The sequence below is a fragment of the Rousettus aegyptiacus genome, unplaced genomic scaffold (assembly GCF_014176215.1).
Source record: "Rousettus aegyptiacus isolate mRouAeg1 unplaced genomic scaffold, mRouAeg1.p scaffold_m13_p_8, whole genome shotgun sequence".
NCBI classification, from domain to species: Eukaryota; Metazoa; Chordata; class Mammalia; order Chiroptera; family Pteropodidae; genus Rousettus; species Rousettus aegyptiacus.
Window position 1 is genome coordinate 105400943 of NW_023416311.1, and position 21450 is coordinate 105422392.

Genomic DNA, 21450 nt, shown 5'->3' on the forward strand with positions numbered 1-21450 from the left:
GAACAAAAACAACACACATTTGCGTTTACCGTATCGTTTGCGTTTTTGTTTAATTGAACAGCCTGTGAGGTGGGTAGGGAAGTAGGGCAGGTGTGATTTTTAATGACTAATTTTAGGCAAGAAATTTAGTCTCAGGACTGTGTCCTCCCACACTGTGTGGTCAGTGAGTGGGCAAAGCACTGTTCGAACCTGTATTTTAGAACCTCGACTACCATGCTATTTTCATTATGCCATTCTGCATGGAAATGGAAGCGAAGTGGCCAGATCAGAGCTGGGTGTGAATTAGAAAACGTTATGTGTGACCAAGAGCCTGCGAAGAGCACAGCGCTTAGAGCAGCACTGGTTTGACCTCGTAAGGTGTTTGCATCGATCCAGTCGGCCAGGTCATGCCAATGTCTGCCTGCGGCGTGGATGACAGGCTCTCAGAGGGTTCTCTTTCATTTGGGGAAAGTTTAGAGATTTTTTTGACCACCACATTTATATCAAATATTTCTTTTAGAAAACAAGTTTTCCCCTCTCAAGGATAGACTGTCTGGAATTGATTTAGTATATTCCCTTTTAGGTTTCATGGGTAACTCCTTTTTTACCGTTTTGAAATTGATCTTTGTATCATGTCTTGACTTTTATAATCTGTAGCTTAACTTCTGTGGGAAGGATAACTTTAACAAGAGGACAGTGGAGGAATTTATGTGAATATAGCTTTTTTTTTTTTTTGGCTTCTAACATAGATCTATGATCGTATTCTGTCGATTTCCTCTCGAGAGGGTGAGACAGTTGAGTTGGATAAACCCGTGATGGCAGAGGGCAATGTGGAAGTTTGGCTTAATTCTCTCTTGGAGGAATCTCAGTCCTCATTACATCATGTGATTCGCCAGGCAGCTGAAACTATTCAAGAGACTGGTTTCCAACTGATTGAATTTCTTTCTTCCTTCCCTGCTCAGGTTAGTGTATTGAAATTGGAAAGTATTTATTAGTTTTTGTTTGTTTGTTTGTTTGTTTTACAGAATACTCATTTTAGAGCTTGTGCATTGTCTGTTATAAACTAACTATACAACTGGCTACATTTAACTCTAGGCTGATATTAAGATTTTCAAAAGGGTTTGTTAAATACAGATAAGCATAAAGATTTCAGTTACAGATTACTTAGTTTTATGTAGATATGTGTATATATATGCATATATATGTGTTGTAGACCTATTCAATGTATTTTTTAAAAAGTTTTTTCCTACTAAATTTCTTTACATAAATCTTTACATAAATCATAAAAATGTACTAAGTCTATGCTTTACTAGAAAAATGAGAAATCGATTTCAGCATTAAACTATAGAAAACAATCTTTTCTTAGTTATCGTGATCAGGAAAGATCTTGTAAGTATCTACTCTGTGCAAATGCTATATTAGTTTGGGGACAGCAGGTCTAAGACATATTTTTTCTCTGACAGTAATCTAAAATTTGGGGAGAAATATGACTTAAATAATAAATGACTTAAAATTATAAGAAAAATATTGTAGCTATATCATGAGGCCGTACATCTCTAATTGCCAGTTGAATATATGAAGAGTTTTCATAGGTTCCGATTCAGCATATCGAGCTGATGTAATCAAGGATGGCACATTTGTATAATAATCACTGTTCACTACATTGTAATTTTCTCCTAAGTGTATTCTCACGCCATACACACTCATGAAGTCTTTTTCATTTCCATAAGGTTGGATTATTAGGAATTCAAATGATATGGACCCGGGATGCAGAAGAAGCCCTTAGGAATGCCAAGTATGACAAAAAAATCATGCAGAAAACCAATCAGTCGTTCCTGGAGCTGCTAAACACATTGATAGACATCACAACCAAGGATCTGAGTTCCATCGAACGAGTCAAATATGAGACTTTGATCACTATTCATGTGCACCAAAGGGATATCTTTGATGACCTGGTAAATGCTTTATAAATGCTGTGGCCTATAAAGAAAAACAGACACTAGCCGCTGTCTATATTTACCCGCTGGAATTAGTTTGAATGAATTCAAAGAAAAGGTTAAATTCAGGCAAAGTGTCATCTTCATGATGAGAGCTCATTTGTCAGATTCTCTTTTCAGTCCTTAGCTAAAAATTCAGTCTTATTTCGACAATCTCTGCTAAGATGTTATTGAAGCAATTAGACTTTATTTTAAAATTTTTTTATGTGATTACTTTTAATGCTAAAATGTCATGTAGCATCCTGAAAAGCTTTAGCTTGTCTTGTGCTCCTTTTAGTTATTAGTCGAAGATTAACAGTTTCCTGCTACCGAATTAATAAGTAATATCGCTAGTAGAACCTCTTATTGCTTCCTTTAAGCCTTTTGATAAATCGCATCTTTAACAAGTTTTGCTGCATCTTATGCCATTGAGTGCAAATGGTCTTTTCTAATATAGTTTGTGACATTCAGGTGTCATGCAGATTTTTGCCTTTAAAAAAGAAAACGGGAGAAAAAGAGTTTAGTAGCTATAGAACATAGAAAATATGAAAGGAAATGAAATTTGTCCTCTACTATAACATAGGACGTTGGGTAAGAGGCAGGAAGCTCTTATTTTCATAATAATTTTCTGGATCATGTCTCACCCCATTATGTAAAAATGATTATGAAAGATTGGTTCTGATGTAATGGAAATAAAGGTAGCACATTCACGCCCTTGTGTGCTAATCTCCTCTTTTAAGAGTTAAGCACATTCTTTGCCTCTCAGAGAAATACAAGGCCCAGGGCAATTTTAGATTTCTTCCTTGTCAAAGAAAAATGATTAATGTGGCTTAAAATTTGGTTAAAAAAATTCAGACAAAAGGATCGCTGAGCAATAACCTGCCATTAGGTGTTAGAAAATTTGGCCCACTGCGAATCGTAGGAAACATAATTTATGGATTAAAAAACCCAATGGTGTACTTTGTCATAATCACGAGAGATGCCTTTTTCCTCGTGAAATTGTTCAGTTCTGTCTTAGAACTCCAAAACCTGCTTTTCATAGACTGTATTTCATGGTTAGGACTGTGATATTGGGCATTTAAGGGTGAAATTTAAGAAATGGGTATCTCATCATGCTGCTGAAATTGGGGAGTATAATTAGAGGATTCTCTTGCATTTTCCTGTACCCACGTCTTCTAAAGTAGCTTTGTTTGCTGACCAACGGATGAATGGGTCGGATGGCGGTGCAATTGGCACCCCTGAAGTAGCGGGGCCGTCCCCGAGTTCCACTCACGTCGCCTTGTGGTCTACGTGAGTGTGATGCTCAATGCGCATGTTTGATAAATGGCTCTTATCCCCGTCTGAACATGTACCTGTCGCATTTCAGTGTCACATGCACATCAAGAGCCCTACCGACTTCGAGTGGCTGAGACAGTGCAGATTCTATTTTAACGGAGATTCTGACGAGATGAGGATTCGCATCACGGATGTGGCTTTCATATACCAGAATGAATTTTTGGGCTGCACCGACAGGCTCGTCATAACCCCACTCACAGACAGGTGATGGAAGGGTCCTGTGGTTCCGCGACCCCTCCTCTCCTCCCACCCCCGGCGTTTTGATTCTCTGGAACGGCTCAGAGATTTCTGCTTGATGTCTCTTTAGGGTTTCTAAGCTCTTTTATACCAAAGTCTTTGTAATTCAGTATTCGTAGCTTTACATGTGTGTCGTCACATGGGATTTAAGTTCGTGATCTTCGGAAACAGACTTTGCTTCCTTTGCCTTCAGTCTTTATAGAGGCAAAGTTTAAATGACCTCTGTGGACATCGGATGGGCAGGAAAGGTCATGAAGTGCCATGTGTCCATACGTGCAAATCACGGTGGGCCTTGGGGGCTGCTTTGGGGACTATGGCACCTGCTGTCATTACAGACACTATTTAGATTGCTTTTCAGCAGGAAAACAGTTGAGTGTCTGTGCGGATGACAGGCAGTGGGAGGCCATTGGCTGCACATCCGGGGTTCTCAGCTCTGTCCTGCGCCTGTTCTTTACCAACCGTGCCATTGAGAGCTGCCATGGGGACTCAGTTTCCTCATCTGTAAGGTGACCTAGGCTGTCTACAAGGGTCCTTTCATGGCTGATGTGAACCTTGTGGCATCAGGTGATTATACACACTCTGTTCAGCGGTGTGGTGAGTACTTATTTTGGACAAAATGGATGTGCGTTAAAGTCAACATTTGACGTTGACCCCCCCCAGACTCTGCATCCAGGCGGGACTGCTCCCCCGAACTTGAGACACGAATATCCTACTTCCCTACGTGTCATGTTTGCTTGGATGCTTACGGGAAATTCATACTTAACATTTTTGATTGCCCTCCACGAACCCACCCACTCGTCATCTTCTCCATCTCAGCAGACGACAGTTCCATCCTTCAGTCGCTTAAGTCAGGACCCTTGGAGCATCCTCGAGGCCTTTTCTTTTTCTCTTATCTCATTATCCAATTTACCGTCAAGTGTGGTCAGTACCCCTTTCAGAATTCACCCAGGACGTGACCACTTTTCGCTCCCTCGCTGTTGCCGTGTTCGTCCAAGCCACCAGAACCGCTAGCCTGGATCCTTGTAACAGTCTTCGCACCGGTCAGCCTGCTTCTGCCATTGTCACCCCCTCCGTCCTGTCTATTCTCAATTCAGACACTGGAACGTAAGTCATATCCTGTCACGCCTTGGCCACCATCTCCCCACTGGCTTGCCATCTCACCCAGAGTGAAAGCCAGGGTCCTCACACCGGCCTCCTAGGCCCGGCATGATCTCGTTTCTGCTGCGTCCCTGTCTGCCCCTCATTGAGCGCCAGACGCTCGGTTGTTCCTTGCACAGTCTCAGCACACCCCCTCCTGCCTCAGGGCCTTTGCATTTGCCGTTCCTTTGCCCCCAAACCTTTTCTCTTCAATGCTGTCATGGCTCGCTTCCTCGCCTCCTCGGGCCTCTGCTCAGAGGGGTCTTTGGACCTGCCACGTTTGACGCAGCTGCACCCACACTCTGCAGCTCTCCTAACCAGCTTACTCCTGCTTCCTCCTTTAACATAACCCGTTTCTTTTCCTCAGGGTGCCAGCTCCTGGAGGCACGACTGCCTGTGGTTTATTCATTGCTCCTATGATAATTCTTTCGCATAATACGTGCTAAATAAGTATTTCCCGAATGAATGAAAGAAGTGTTCATTTTCAGAGTTACATCTTTGTGGCGAAAAGTCTAAATAGTGCAAAAGGACATGACGTTGAAAGCATGAGAGGAAAATTTTCTTTATTTTTAAAAACGATTAACAGTCTATTTTTTTGTCCTAGAAATTTCAAATGCTTATATGTCAAAATTCTTTTTAATTTTCGCATATAAGTATCACACTATATAAACTTTTCTGCAGCTTGATTTTTTCACTATATTCATTATCTCGTATAACTGTATCAAAAAACTCGAGAACTTTAAAAGCAAAGTAGGTATTTATAATTATATAAGTAGAGGTGATGCTAAAGTTTGTTTTGGCCTGTCTCACGCTAAATGTTCACTTAGTTTTCTTTTTCTTTAATTACCATGATTATGGGAGAAGTACGTCACCATTTTATGCCGGTCATTGAGATTCCATTGCATGAATTGCTACTTTTTTTTTTTTTTTTTACAAAAGAATTCCTCACTGAAATTATACTTAAAAAAAAAAAAATAAGAAAGGCCACAGGCATTGACATCTCGCCTCTTTCACTGACTGCCCTGCGAACATTCAGCAGCATGGGTGCCCATTGTCCCTGAGAAGCTCAGCATCACATTAATGGTGTTGCATAGAGTTCAGATCACAAAACAGCCATCCTAATACGCTCAAGACGCATGGCGCCTTTCTCTGAAAGCACACAGTGGTTTTCACGACCAGTCCTTTCTTCCACTTGTGAGCACAAGGGGAAAGACTGGAACCATTCCGTCCTGCAGACAGAGGGCAGCAGAAGTCAGAGGCTGACTTCTCATCTGCCCAGTAAGACATGTAGCAGGTCCAACAACACGCCTGTTTCTCGGAAGCGTTCTCACGACCTCGTGAGTCCTCGCTGAGTGCTGACCCCTGGCCGCTGCCCTGGACGGCTGTGTCGTCCTCGCTGAACTCTGCCCTCTCAGAGTCCCTTCTGGAGTCATCGTGCGGGCTAGAGGTAACACGTAGGTACCCGCAAGGGGCCCGGCGCCAAGCAAATGTTAGTCATCATTCCTGTGTGGCTGCGACTGTTGTTTTTCTTAATCATCGAAAGCACCTTCTTTACCAACTCTTCTTTTCATGTCTCCTTAAGCGTATCCTGTAGCCAGAGGGTCTCTAACTAAACCAGTTCTTGATAAAGAAAAATACCTTTGTGACGCATGCACCACTGTTGCCCTAAGAAGCTGTCCAGCATTTTAGCATTGGTGCTGTTTAAGAATCGGAACCGACAGCTCTTCTGGCTTATGTGTGACATGTATATAGAGCGAAATAAATACTTAATACTGATGCTCACAAACTCGGCTAACTTGCGTGCCAGTGAGCTCTGGGTCATGGAGAGGGTCATCGTTCATTTGGTGCCAGTGGTCACGTTCTTTATCTCTGGTTCCAGCAGCTGTCAGGATGGGTGGAACCAGGTAAGAGTGTAGCGCTGGACCGGCACGTGCCACTTATTCAACAGACAGTCCCAGGGTCCCAGGTACTAGGGGTTAGGCGAGTAGTTGAGGGTGTAAGTGCGAACTAGACCCAGCTCCTCGCAGCAGAGAGCTATGGCAGAGAAGTCTAATAGAGCTGCAAAAGGCCACTCAATTATGTAAAAGTTCAAATCCACTCACGAACGGTGACATTTTTGAACGCAACAAAGAGAGTGGAAAGAGGAGCAGAGGAGGGAGGCAGCGAGGCCCACATACATGGAGGATGCTCTGGGGAGAGCGCGTGCATGGTGTAAACATGTCATGAAGATGCTGCGACAGGACTGTGTCTGCCTCTGGAAGGCACGTCCTGGAGATGTATTCCCTTGTTGCTGCTCCCAGAAACAGATTTAAGACATGACTATGTAGCAATGTGTGACTTAACTCTCATGGGACCAGAGGTCCCCAAGCACATCGGATTACCAACTCTTTGATTCAAACAGGGATTAATCCACTTTAATGGTTCCCAGTCTGTTTGCTAGAGTACCGTTCTGTAGATGTGGTAGATTTCTGTGAAAAAGTTGCAAAATTCGTTTTGGAATTGCTGATTGATTGCTACTTTTTGTACTTGAAGATTTCCCAATATGCATTATCCTAAGAAAGGCCGTTTAACCTTTTACAGAGTTTTCAAACTTCTTCGGCCATAAACCCCATCCCTTCCTTTTTTCTTAACACGTGTTAACATCCGTAAGGATAAGCATATTTTAGGGCGTGGTTTTGGCGATGTTACGTAGAGACGATGACCTGGATCTCCGGGTTTTTAATCCGGCGTGGGTTTCCGTTCACTCGCTGTCTCTGACCCTCAGGTGTTACATCACGTTGGCTCAGGCTCTGGGAATGAGCATGGGCGGGGCCCCCGCTGGACCTGCAGGGACGGGCAAAACAGAAACCACCAAAGACATGGGCCGATGCCTTGGGAAGTACGTTGTGGTTTTCAACTGTTCGGACCAGATGGATTTCCGAGGGCTGGGACGGATCTTCAAAGGTGCGGGTTGCATGTGTGACTTTTATTTGATGAGCTCTTTCAGTTAAGGTGGGCTACCTTGTTAAGATTTATTTTTCGACATTTGGCTACATTTTAGGGTCATTGTTCAACTTCCTAGAACTTTTTGGAAAACCTGAATCTTACCAGCGTCCTGTGGATGAAACGTCCATATCATTTGCCTTTCGTAATGTTCCTTTATCGCTACCGGTTGCTTATTTACAGATAAAGTGCCACATTGTGAGCTGTTTTGGGGGGCGGTCTATGAATATCTACTTGTTCAACTTTATTTTTGAATAGACTTATCTCTGGCTTGTCTCGGCAGCTGCATAATGTCCTTTTCCTTGGCTTTCCAGAATTACACACTAATTGGATTTTCTATTTAATTTCCTTTCTAAGGGCTGGCGCAGTCTGGATCCTGGGGTTGTTTTGATGAATTTAACCGTATCGATCTACCAGTTCTCTCAGTTGCAGCCCAGCAAATTTCCATTATTTTGACATGTAAAAAAGAGCGTAAAAAATCTTTTATTTTTACCGATGGAGATCACGTGATTATGAATCCTGAATTTGGACTTTTTCTAACCATGGTAAGGGAGATCTCCTGAATTTCAACCTTCTTATCACAATTTTGATACACCTTCTCGGTTATACGTCATCTCCTGTCTATGAATGGAAATTGGGATTCTAATTTTCACTTCTGTTTGAAAGTCTTTGGTGTTAAACAGAGTTGATTTTAATAGCTCATGACTTACACTCTCCAGTAAAAAGCAGAGGGAGATAGGTAAATGAATTCTCCGGTTGCCATTCCACATTTGTGGTGTGTGCACAATGAATCGTTTACTATTGTGCTGATGTGTGCTCACTGCCGCATGATCGTATCTTTTGTCCTCGGGTTGGTTTTCTGTGTAGAACCCTGGCTATGCCGGGCGGCAGGAACTCCCCGAAAACTTGAAGGTCAACTTCCGCTCCGTGGCCATGATGGTGCCCGACCGTCAGATCATCATAAGGGTGAAGCTGGCCAGTTGTGGCTTCATTGACAACGTCGTCTTGGCCAGGAAGTTTTTCACGCTCTACAAGCTATGCGAAGAGCAGCTTTCTAAACAGGTGTGACTTTCTGAAGGTCTCCGTGTACTTATGCATGTTTCATTTTTCTATTCAGTGAAATTTCCTCATTTTGAAAAATCATAGACTGGGGCTGTTGATAAAATACCTCGTTGCTAAAATACCTTATTGGTACAAGGTAGAAAGTTGTATCATTACAAAAATAATTTTATATGCATAGTTTATTAAGAAGTACCTTTAAAGGAATTAATATTTATGGTATGGAAATGAAGTGAATACTATCTGAACTCATTTAAGAGCCAAAGTATTATGGATATTAATTTTTTCTCTTTATCCCACTTGTACATTCATCACGATAAGTGTTGTGTCCTCATGGTTTTCAGGAACCTCTCAATCATTTACCCTCCTCACTTCTAAGCTCATTCAAGTATTTAGCCAAGCTTTGCTAATTGTCTTCTCTGTTATAACTTCCTTGCTAATTTCCTGCACTGTTTAGAGTAGCAGCTTCTGACATCAAGTGGGTTCAGAATTGAGAGGCACAGAAGTAACCATTTATTGTTTCTATATTAATTATCTATTGCTGCGTAACAATGTCACCGCAAAATTACTGGCTTAAAACGATACGCATTTATCATCGCACAGTTTCTGTGGGTTAGGAGTCCTGGCAGAACTTCGATGTGTCCCCTGCTGACAGTCTGACCAGGCTGCAGTCAGGCATGGGCTGGGGCTGTGGTTTCATCTGATGCTTGACTGGGGAAAGATCTGCTCCCTGGTTCACCCAGGTTGTTGGCAGAGTTCTGTTTCTTGAGGTCATGAGAGTGAGGATGCAGCTTCTTGCTGGCTGTCGGCTAGAGGAGGCTACCTGCAGTTCCCACAGGCTGTGTGCAGTTCTTTGCGGCATGAGCTTCCGCAGCGTGACCACTTGCTTCCTCGAAGTCAGCAAGGGAAAGAGGCTCCTGTGAGATGGGTGCTACCATCTTGTATTCACTAGGATTCTCCAGAGTAGCAGGACCAGTAGGATATATATGTGTATATAAAAGAGATTTATTATAAGGTTTTGGCTCATGCAGTTTTGGAGACTGAGGGTCCCATGATCTTCCATCTGTAAGCCGGAGACCCAGGAATGTTGGAGGTAGGTGTCATTCAAAGAGTTGATGGTGTAGATTATAGTCCAAGTCTGAAGGCTGGAAGACCAGGGCACCGAGGGCAGGAGCACATTGGAACCCCACCTCAGCAGTCAGGTGGAGAGAGGGCAAATCCCACCTTCCTTGGGTCCTCAACGAGCTGGGTGGTGCCTGTGACGCTGGGGTAGGCCACTTGTTTTACTCAGTCCATCAATTCAAACACCAATCTCTTCCAGAACTGCCCTCACAGACAGTTCCAGAATAATGTTTAATCAGGTATCTGGGCATTTCATGGCCCAGTCAAATTGATACGTAAAATCAACCATCACGAATCTTATCTAATGTGACCGCATAATCATGTACACGTAATCATGTACAGCCTGTCTCCTTTGCCGTATTTTATTGGTTAAAAGCAAATCTAACCCATCCTGCCCACACTTAAGGGGTCTAGATCATGCAAAGGTACAAACTCCAGGAGGCAAGGATTATGCCACACATTTCTAAGACATATAAATAAAAATTCTTAAAAGCATATGCTCAATAATAATACTTTGCAATAAATTTAAAAATATAGCATAAATAACGTTTCCTAACGTGTGTAACGCTTTGACCCTCTCTTCACTCAGACCTCCATTCCAGATGTCTTTGGGTCAGGATTATTTTTTATTGCCCACAAGTTCAACTAAAAGCGCATCCTCACTCACGAGTTCTTTTCCTGCGAATGTGCAGTCGCACACTGAACTTCCCAACCTGGAGCGTTTTGGTTAGACTGGTCCTAACCGTTTGCTTTTTGCCACCACCATTCTTGTTTTTTTTTCTTGTTTGTCGTAGACTTTACTTACTCATTCTTATCTTTACCTCTATCAAAAAAATGTTTTCCCTGCTGTTTTTCATACATTGAAAAACTCCAGCATCCCTGACTCCTGCCCTCTTCCTCTCAGGATTTCAATTCCACTTTCTGCATGCCTACAGCCCTTCCTCACAAGGTCCTTGTGAACAATGAAGTGAGTCAATGTGTACAAAACAGTTGGCCCCACGCTGGTCTCCTGGTGAACGTTGTGTGACTCTCACTTCATGCTCATGAATTTAACCGAGTCCAATTCTAAGTTTTCCTTGATTAATTCCATCCACCAGCACTTTCAGTCGTTATTACTTTTAATGCAAGTTTGCTCATTTTTTTAAATTTAATTGCCTCTATCAGAATTTAAACTCGCTGAAGGTAGGAACTCAATCTCGGTATTTTTATGTGGTCTATCCTCCAAATGATTAATATTAAATGAAGTTCACTGCTCTCAATTACCTTAGCAGATAATTGTTTTTTTTTTTTTTTGGAAAACATATAACATTAATTTTACCATCTGAACCATTTTAGTGTACAGTTCAGTTCAGTAGTGTTAAGTTTCTTCACAGTGCTGTGAGACAGATCTCCAGAACTTTACGATCTTGCAAAACTGACACTCTGTACCCATTAAACAACTCCTGGCTTCCCCTCCCCCTCAGCCTCGGTAACCACCATTCTACTTTCTGTTTATGTGCCTTTGTCTACTTTAGATACCTCACATGAGTGGGTTCATATAGTACTTTTTGTGAGGGGCTCATTTTACTTAGTGTAATGTCTTCAAGTTTCATCCATGTAGAGTGTGACAAGATTTGCTTATTTTTTTTATGGCTGACTAACACACACACACACATACCATATATATATATATATATATCTCACAATTTGTTTAGCTGTTCCTCCCTCGATGGGCATTTGGGTTATTTCTACCTCTGGCTATATGAATAGTGTTGCTAGGAACATGAGAGTACATATATTGCTTTGAGACCCTGCTTTCAATGTTTTTGGACACATACCCAAAAGTGAGATTACTGGATCGTATGATAATTCCATCTTTGATTTTTCGAGGAGCTGCCGTATTGTTTTCCATAGTGGTAGGATAATTGGTTTTTAATTATTCACTTTGCGCGTGCTGAAATTTGGCATGACTGAGTTTTTGTAAATGTGTATTAAGGGAATAATGAAGTTGGGGGCTTGGCTTCTGATTTGTTCTTATTTTTCTCCCTCTAGATAATACTGGGATGTAGCTATTTTTCCTCCTCCTCAATATCCCATCATTTACCAATTAGTACATATATATATGATAGTTATAAATGAGGTCCCTGTTCATTCTGGTTCGGAATTTTAGCTTTAGAGATAGAAGAACTTTTTTAATGGATGATTAAGAAGAAGCTCAGGGGGCTGTGTATACTCTAAGAGGAAGTTTATTTCTTTCTCTCTGTCAAATTATATCTCTTAGTTCTGTTTGAAGGGGTTAAATTGATGATACAGGAGAGGACTCTTTTGGGTATACTGATAAAAAATTTATCGGTCCCCTGTTCGTACACATTTTCTAAAGGAAAATCAGCATTTATTTGTTACTGCGAATAGGTCTGCCAAATTTGTGTAGTTTCCGTGCTTAAGTGAATGTTGAAAATGAGCCCAGTGCACGTCCGATTCCCAGGTGCATTACGACTTCGGTCTTCGTAACATCCTGTCCGTTCTGCGAACGCTGGGAGCAGCAAAAAGAGCCAGCCCCGCGGACACAGAGTCCACGATCGTCATGCGTGTCCTGCGAGACATGAATCTTTCCAAGCTGGTGAGGGTCCCAGGTGGAAGCGTTCCGCCCGCTTACACGTCAGTTCGACTAACTAAACACAAACGAGGCATAGAAATATTGCTTTGCAATGCTCATCTTAAAATGCTTACGTATCAGAAGAAGCACCGGAGAGCACGATTTGAAACTGTACTTTTTCAGAAGTCCTTTTTTGTGGCGACTCAGATCTAGTCTTGCACATGCCTATCTCAATCGAATTGAAATGGATTTTTAAAAATCCACACGTTAACGTTTTCAGATACCTTGAATCAGCTTTGTGTTTTAGAGCTAAATCTCATCTTCTTTAGAGTCTGTAGAGCCTGGCGTGAAATCATATGTAAATTTTATAAGTGTGTAATCATTTCATGCTTTTTTCATTTCATAGGAGAGATTGATAATCAATTGTCTAGTATCAGTGGATCTATGTATAGTGTGACAGATTTTATTTTGAAATAAAAGCGTGTATTCAGTTCTAATTTATAAATTTGCCCCCATCATTTAAAAAATGTATTTTAATTTAAATGAGAAATTATAGACTATGTAACAACTCTCAAAACTGGTTATTTTGTGGAAGGGTTGTCAAGTAGGCAATATTTTCATTTCTTCCTTTTCCCCTCTTCTTCCTCCCTTTTAATCTTTTAAAAGAAAGATTAAAAAATCTTTTTTTTAAAAAAAATAATTTTTAACTTATGAGAGACACTATGGAAACTGTCCTTAACTTCAAAGAAAGTGATATCTTATTTACTAATGGTTGTAATGACATGAACCCAGGCTCTGTTGGGCATTTTCAGTTTACCTGGATGTTGTTCGTGCCAAAATAGTTGGTCTGATTTCCCTTTCTTTTTAAGATCGATGAGGACGAACCTTTATTTTTGAGTTTGATTGAAGATCTCTTCCCAAATATTCTGCTGGACAAGGCAGGTTACCCCGAGCTGGAGTCGGCAATCAGTAGACAGGTAATGCATTTCGCGGGCATCGAGCACTCTGTCTGTTTCATCTGCATGTCACTGGAATCAAGTGGGGCCGTTGGGGCCCAAATCTGTGGGTTCCGAGGACAGCACCAGAGGCCGTGACTGCAGTTTTAAGGGAGGCCATTGCACACCAGTGGTCGAGCACCTCCTGCTGGGGGTCCCCTGACAGCCCACAACCACGTCCAGTTGCCCATGTGCTAGGGGCCCCGTCGTTGGTTGAAACTGTTCCACACTAAATTCCCAAAGGAAATGCGACGGGCCAGCAGGGGCTGGTGGGGCTCAGCTGCTGGCCTCGCTCACGCTGGGTGGCGCTCTGTCTGCCACCCTGGCTGTTTGCCACGTTGCCCTGATCCCCAGGCTCCTGCTGCCGAGTGTCACTTGCACTGATTTCATGGGGCAACTCAGCTGTCACCCTTCCTCCCCAGGATCACTTGCGATTTTCTTTCTTGCGATTTTCTTTCTTGGGCTCTGAGGGTTACCAGGCTATGTGTACCATTAGGTGTCTGAATTTCCCATGATACTTGGTGCGGCTTTAACACTTTATAGTCTTCCTAGGAATGGAAATGAATTGCCTAGATCTTGTGCCTTAATTTCCTTTCCTGTGAAGAAGAGGTTGGGAAAAATGTCATACAGAAATGGTGCTTAGCCCATATTTATAAAATGTATTTCAGTTCCTCGAAGATTTTATAATAAAATCAAATACGACAGTATTAAATGGATATTTTGCTTTTTAAAAAGTCAGTATATAAGAGTTAATCTCCTTCCTTATCAGGTAAGAGTGATAATTTGTTTTGCAAGTGGTTTCTTCATCGTATGGCTAAATTAATTGTAGCATTACCTAAAAAGCGAAATTAATTTATAAGGTGACTTACATTAGTAACTCATATACATTGCATAAAGTAATATGTGATCATTATCTGAAAATAATGTAAGTAGAAATGAAGCTTCACTCAGTGCATTTAAGCATAGCATGGTGGCTAAGAGCATGGACTATGGAGCTGAACTTTTTGGGTTCAAATCCTCACTCTGCAACTTTATAAGCAATAATCTTGAGAAAGTTGCTTGGTCTTCCTGTGCCTCTGTTTCCTAATCTATAAATGAAGATATCAGTAGTACCAATCTCATAGTGTTTTTATGAAAATTAAATTTTGAATGGTTTGACACAGAGTAACTTCATATAGATATTTAATAGGTAAAAACTACCTAGTGGATTTATAAAGATAGCTTGAAATTTATTTGGAATTTCAGTCAACCTGGTATGCTAGATATTTTCTGTTATTAAATGTCATCTTTTAAATTAAACATTTCAAATATGTTTTGATATTTAAGTTTTTATTCTTAAGTTGCTCCTAAGATGTATGTACAATAAAATGTTAATATAAATGTGTTCATTTCCCAAAGACAGATGCAGAGGTTTCTCATTAGCTTGGCATAACATTTGATGATATTCAACCTGCTTTTTGTCTATGTATCTATAGTCTTTTATGCAACATATTTTTATTGTAGTAAAATACATAATATGAAATTTATCATTTTAGCCACTTTAAGTAGACAGTTCAGTGGCATTAAGCACAGCCACATTACTGTGCAGCTGCCACCAACCACCCATTTTCAGAACTTTCCTCATCCTCCCAGACCGGAACTCTTTACCAGTTAAAGGGTGACTCCCAATTTCTGGACACCCCCCCCGCCCCCCGCCAACCCCGGCTCCACGCCTGTGCTTACCTTGAGCACGACGATATGGCCCAACGCGGGGCTTTTTTTTGTGTGTGTGTTTTCAGGTCGAAGAAGCTGGTTTAATCGACCATCTTCCTTGGAAACTGAAAGTCATCCAGCTGTTTGAAACGCAGCGTGTGCGGCATGGGATGATGGCCCTGGGGCCCAGCGGGGCCGGGAAAACCACCTGCATCCAGATCCTGATGAAAGCCATGGCAGGTAGGGGCGTGGCCCAAGTGACACTTTTACCTAATTGTGACACTTTCACATGCCCCAAGCCGGCAAGAACGTGGATACATTAATATATGTTTTTACGGGAGGAGAGGCTGCTTTACTGATTATTAGGTACATTTTAGAGACAACACATTACATGAATGGACCAGAGAAGAAAACCTTTGTTTTTCCAGCCTTATTGAGTTATAATTGACACATAACACTGTGTAAGTTTAAGGTGTACCACGTATCGATTTAGTGCACTTGTCCATGGTAAACTGATCGCCAGCACGGCATTTGCTACCACCTCCATCCTGTCACAGAGTGACCATTTCTTTTTTGTGGCGAGAACATTTAGGATCTACTCTCTTAGCAGCATTTGAATGTGTGATACAGTATTATTTGCTGTGATCACCATGCTGTCCATTAGATCCCCAGACTCGCTCATCTTACAACTGGAAGTTTGTACCTCTGACCGGTGCATTTCCCCTCCCCCCGCCCCCCACCCCGGGTAGTTCCCACTCTGTGTTTCTATGAGCTCAGCTGTTGTAGGTTCCATATACAGTAAGTCCTCGCTTAACCTCGCCGATAGCTTCTTGGAAACTGCGACTTTAAGTGAAATGACATAATAAAACCAATTTTCCCAAAGGCTAATTGACGTAAATTAGAGTTAAGTTTCTACTGCATTTTTCTGATCACAGAAACATCGCCAAACTTCTAAATAAAGACTGCGAACACTTCTATGTTAAACATTGAAGTAAATGTGAGCTATGCACACATTTAAGAAAGATTAATAAAAACAAGAAAGAGAATTCTTTTCTAACCCTCTCCCTCAAGTCCGGGGCCGTGGATGGCCTGAGCCTCTCCCGGCAGCTTGGAGCTCAGGGTGGGACCCAGCGCGGACAGGATGCCATTCATCACAGGGCCACTCCTGCATTCACTAGGACTGGGACAATTTCGGTACGCCAGTTAACCTGGTGTGCACATCTTTGGGATGTAGGAGGAAACCGGAATCCCTGGAGGAAACCCACGCACTTGTGGGGAGAATGTGCCAACCCCACACAGACAGCGCCCCAGCTAGGAATTGTTTTTTTTTTCATCAGTATTGTAACAAAATGACATTGAATGAAACAACATCATCGAGGACCTGCTGTCTAAGTGATATCATATAGTATTTGTCTTTGTCTGACTTATTCCACTTAGAATAATGCCCTGAATATGCTTCCATGTTGTCTCAAATGGCAGGATGTTCTGCTTCCTCATGGCTGAATGATATTCCACCCTGTCTGTCTGTCTATCTGTCTGTTTGTCATCTATCTATATCACATCTTCTTTATCCAGTCATCTGTTGACAGATATTTACGTTGTTTCCATATGTTGACTTTTGTGAATAATGCTGTAAGAAAAACACTTGTTAAAATGACTTCATATACCATGATATATGTTTTGCATGTGTTATGGCATTTATTTTTTATAATAGTTTTTAGATATAGCTATTCTTGTACAAAAAAGTCAAGGCTCGAATTCAGAAGTGTTCGTAGTCCCAAAGATGGCAGGTGATGGGTGGGACTTGGCGTTAAGGTCAGAGAATGGAAAATGATGGGAAACCTTCTTTCCCAACACACCATATTGCCCTCAGTATGACTTAATACAACATATTACCTCCCAAAAAGTATGAAATAATTCCAATCCCTACTCTGAAAGTCTATGTATTGAAAATGATCCTAATCATAAACTCATTTTCCACCTGGAATCAGATATTTTTCTGGCATAGTTAAACAAATGCATTTGCTTTCCAAATATCCCTAAGCTTACATCTAAGTCCCTAGCCTGAGGTCCTCTGGGATAATGCACATTGCCATGTCCATGATTATTCTTGTATTCTACAGTTCCGATTAATCATTAATGACTCTCTTCCCAAAAGTACCGGCAGCCCTTAGCTGTGGCAGAGTTGAGTTCCAAAATTTCACAGAACTTTGGCTGTCAAGTGCATCATGGGGTGGTCCTGCAGTGGAGGGTGCCTGGGTGGATGTCCAGTCAGCCCATGGAACCCTAATGCCCTGATACTGAGTGCACAATGCTGGAGAGTGCATGCGCTTGCCCTAAAATCCTGCACATGCTGGATTTAGTCTCAGTTTCCTTAGCTATGGGATGAAGTGAATTCTGTACATCAAAGTTCTACCTATTGGGTCTGTGCTCTCAGCTAGAACCTATCTCCACAGAATTAGGCTTCCTACTTTTGTCATTACGAAGTTGCCTTCTGTAAACAATAAACCACAAATGCACCTGGCACGATGAATTAAACAAGATGAGTACTAAATATTAAATAATACAGATACATTATGTATAATATGTCTAAATTATGCAATTCAATGACATCACTGGTGTTAGAGAAGTTCTTTGCAAAGATAAATTACTCATTAGACTATTTGCTGTTTATTAACCTGTTTTTGGGTTTGGTATGTAGGCCAAACATTTGTTATCTTAAACAACACATTGTTTCCTGTTGAAAACTTTAATTGTCCAAAAGATTGAGAAGGTAATTGGGTTGAACTTCTACCAAAGAGATGTGAGACCCATGTATCCATGTGTGTTATTTGTTCCCTTATTCATCATGTATTTTTTCATCAACGTTGATGTTCTATACTTGGAGGTTCTGCTAGGTTCTATAATAGAAATTGGAAAGAAGGTTTGAAAAAAAATGGGATGCCTTCGAGAAGCTTACAGTGTAACGGAATGACAGAGATGGGCACAGATGATTATGAGTCAACGTGAAATTACTATGAGGAAGGTTTGGACAATTACTCTGAGATGAAGAATAGCAGAATTTTTCCTGAGGAAATTCTGGAAAGGCATACAGAGCGGGTGCTACTTCATCTGAGGTTTGAAGGTTGAGTAGCAGGTGGATAAAAGGCATTCTTAGCAGAACGGAGGAGGCAGGCAGGAGGGCCTGGAGAGAACCCGGGCCCCCTGGGGCAGCGCTGCGACATGAAGAGCATGTCGTTCGTGTGGGGGGGGGGGGTGGGAGAGATGAGGAGGTGGAGCGGATGGATCGCGCCCAGCGCCACACCTCTTTGGCCTTCCCATGCTTCCCATGCAAACCCCGAGCCCCCGTGCTGTCTCCCAGTTTTTCAGCTTTATGACTTTTCTTGAAGCTAAGGACCGGGCTCAGCCTGGGAGCGCGGGTCGGGTGGGAGTTAATGCTGCCGAGGCAGCCACGTCCTCACCTAGTGGGGGATAAGAGTTAATGACAGACGTCGCCCTCCTGTCTTTTAGAGGGACACCACCTCTGTGACCAGCTCAGCGGCGCACCCTTCGTTGGCTTCTCTCCTTTCCTGTCTTGCTGTCTCTTTCCCCTGACGCTAAACTCCCGGTATCCACATCCTCGTCCTGAGCTTTGCTTTTGGGGGATTCAGGCTAGTACAGTGCCCTTGGCATGAGCAGCTTTGTACGTCATGCCGGATGCCTAGGTTTATTCTGTGAGCGATGAGAAGGCATCGAGCAGGGTAGTGGAGTGGTGGCATGACCAGCCCTGTGTGTAGAAGACCCTCTGGTGGCCACGGAGAGACTAGACTAGGGGATGGGTGGAGTGGTCCGGCATCCGGAAGAAGGTGACAGTAAGAAAAGGGTGCCTCCTCTAGGGCAGAGTCCATGAAGGTGGGGTCATCAAGAGAGTCACGAAATGCCTCGGAGGAGAATGAAGAGGAAGTAGTTTCACCAACGTTTTGAAAGTTAAGCATTTTTTTTTTGCCTTAGAGCGCTTTTATAAAAATGTTATGGCATTCCGAATGAAAATGACACAATTCTACCTATGACCAAAAAATGTGAAATGATTTTCTTATGTGGGCAACAGATCAAGTCCAGTTTTTACCTACAGTACTGCCATACACTTGAAGAGTTTGTGGCCTTTCGTAAAGGGTGATTCAATTAAAAGAGTATTGCCAGTCTTCTGGGTACCATATCCTGGAAAAAGCTGACTTGTGACTAAGTTGAACTGCAGCATCGTGAAATATTATAAATAATTATTGTTGTTATTTTTGTGGTTTTGGATAAAGCTAACTCCGGTGTAATTTTCTAACTGGGTTTTAATGTGCCGCCTTTTCTAATGCGCACGCACATGGGCCTGTGTCAGCCTTTCACACAGTGTGTGATATTTCAGCGCCTGTTTCGATGGTTTTATATCTTAGGCCTTATTCTTCTCTTGTCCACTTATTAACCGCAGCCCCTCACGTAGAGAATCCAGCCCCTTTAAGAGTCGTTAGTGTTTGAAGGATTCAAGTTCTCGTCTTGAGCTTGGCCCCAAAATACAGTTTTTGATTCCTGCAATGCCAGTGTAGCTCGTTTTTCCCCAATGAGCAAGAACACGTCTCAGAAAATCGAAGCGTATAAGCGAGAGATTGAAGCATCTTCTGGGTGATAATTTAGATATAAGATTTCGTCTGGGACACCAGAAACTCAGAAGGTTTTTTGACCTGTGAAATTTGAAAGACGTCCAGATTGCATGAATTCCTTCATCAGCTCCAACATGGTATTCTTCTACTTCCTTTATGTAACATGCAGTTTTCTTTGTCAGACAATAAAAACTAATGTGCTTCAGTCAGTAAAATATAACAAGGCTGATTATGATAACTTGGGAATGCAGTGAGACATGTATTTTCAATGTCATTTTGCATTTTCCCGTTTTGAGTACCTGCTGAACAACACACTGCGCACCAGTGCATTGCGGCCTGGTGATGGCTTGCTCTGCACCTGAGTTTTTAAAATCTGGATGTGTTTGGTATAGATTGTGGAAAGCCACACCGGGAAATGAGGATGAATCCCAAAGCGATCACGGCCCCACAGATGTTCGGGCGGCTCGACGTGGCCACCAATGACTGGACAGATGGAATATTTTCTACTCTTTGGAGGAAAACGCTGAGGGCTAAGAAAGGTAGAAGATGAATTGCTGGTTTTATCTTCGACAGGTCCTTCTAGATAAAATCCTCGATGGCTATTTAGAATTAGTAGAGCAACTGTATTCTCCAAATGATATCTTAGCCAAGACTGAGAAGTCATGACTCAGTGTGATATTTGTAAATGTTGAAATACTGAAACTGTTGATTAGTGTATTTAACACTCTCTTTGCCCCTCTTATTTTTTGGTTACAAAGGGAATTATCCTCCTTTGGAGAAAATATTTCTCTGTTCCTGTGATACCTTAAAATAAAATGGAAAAGGCTGTTAAGGAAAAGCGATAGTATTCAGTAAAGTGATTTTTGCCATAACTATTTTCATTATTTAAATAATGTTATTCTTAGTAAAATACAGCCTATAAAAAAAAACAAACAAACACTAATTCTCCTATAAAATCACAGGAGGAAGTGGGGTTCTTCAGGAAGAACATTGTGTGCGTCAAAAATGAAGTTCATAGTGAACTGACAAATCATTCTGTTTATTTGTACTCTGCTGCTGTTTGGTTGTTGTTTAAAGACACACGTGAAGCGCTACATATGTGCATCTTCTTCCCTGGCCTCTGGTGGGCTATTGCAGGGGAGCATATCTGGATAGTTCTTGATGGTCCAGTAGACGCCATCTGGATTGAAAATCTGAATTCCGTTTTGGACGATAACAAAACCCTCACGCTTGCCAACGGCGATCGGATCCCCATGGCTCCAAACTGTAAGATCGTGTTCGAGCCTCATAACATCGACAATGCTTCACCGGCCACCGTCTCAAGGAATGGAATGGTGTTCATGAGTTCTTCTGTCCTCGACTGGAGTCCTATTCTGGAGGTATGACTGGAGCCTCTCTTTCGTATAATTGAAGAGCGAAACAGGTCCTGTAGCATTCTTCCAGAGCGTGTGCTGATTTTTTTGCAGACCTGCGGTTGTAATTGCATTTTAATGCTAATGTTTATGGAAGAGCCTCGAATGCTCTGGGCCGTTCACACCCTGATGGCCCCTTAGGTTTATTCTGTGCTCTTCTAATCAGGTTGGAGCTGTGATTTCTAACCCTTGGGTTGTGGAGTAATTGCAAGGCCCAGGTGAATCAATAATCCTGCCAAACTGTGACTGAATAAGTAAAATTTAATTTTGTCACTTTGGGGCTTTATGATATTTTTAAAGGGTACTCATTCGCATAAAGTTGGG

General features: G+C 42.0%; 1 protein-coding gene across 3 annotated transcripts in view; it reads left to right on the top strand.

Annotated features, from left to right (window-relative positions):
• DNAH5 (dynein axonemal heavy chain 5) overlaps window positions 1-21450 on the top strand; it is a 226653-nt gene that overhangs the window by 106567 nt on the left and 98636 nt on the right. For all 3 annotated transcript variants that reach the window (XM_016152142.2, XM_036225601.1, XM_036225602.1), the window contains exons 33-43: window positions 729-941; window positions 1710-1934; window positions 3322-3494; window positions 7429-7607; window positions 8004-8191; window positions 8514-8708; window positions 12292-12426; window positions 13272-13379; window positions 15176-15329; window positions 20107-20253; window positions 20852-21093. In XM_016152142.2, the coding sequence (XP_016007628.2) occupies window positions 729-941; window positions 1710-1934; window positions 3322-3494; window positions 7429-7607; window positions 8004-8191; window positions 8514-8708; window positions 12292-12426; window positions 13272-13379; window positions 15176-15329; window positions 20107-20253; window positions 20852-21093 (1959 nt within the window). The remainder of the gene's footprint in view (window positions 1-728; window positions 942-1709; window positions 1935-3321; window positions 3495-7428; window positions 7608-8003; window positions 8192-8513; window positions 8709-12291; window positions 12427-13271; window positions 13380-15175; window positions 15330-20106; window positions 20254-20851; window positions 21094-21450) is intronic.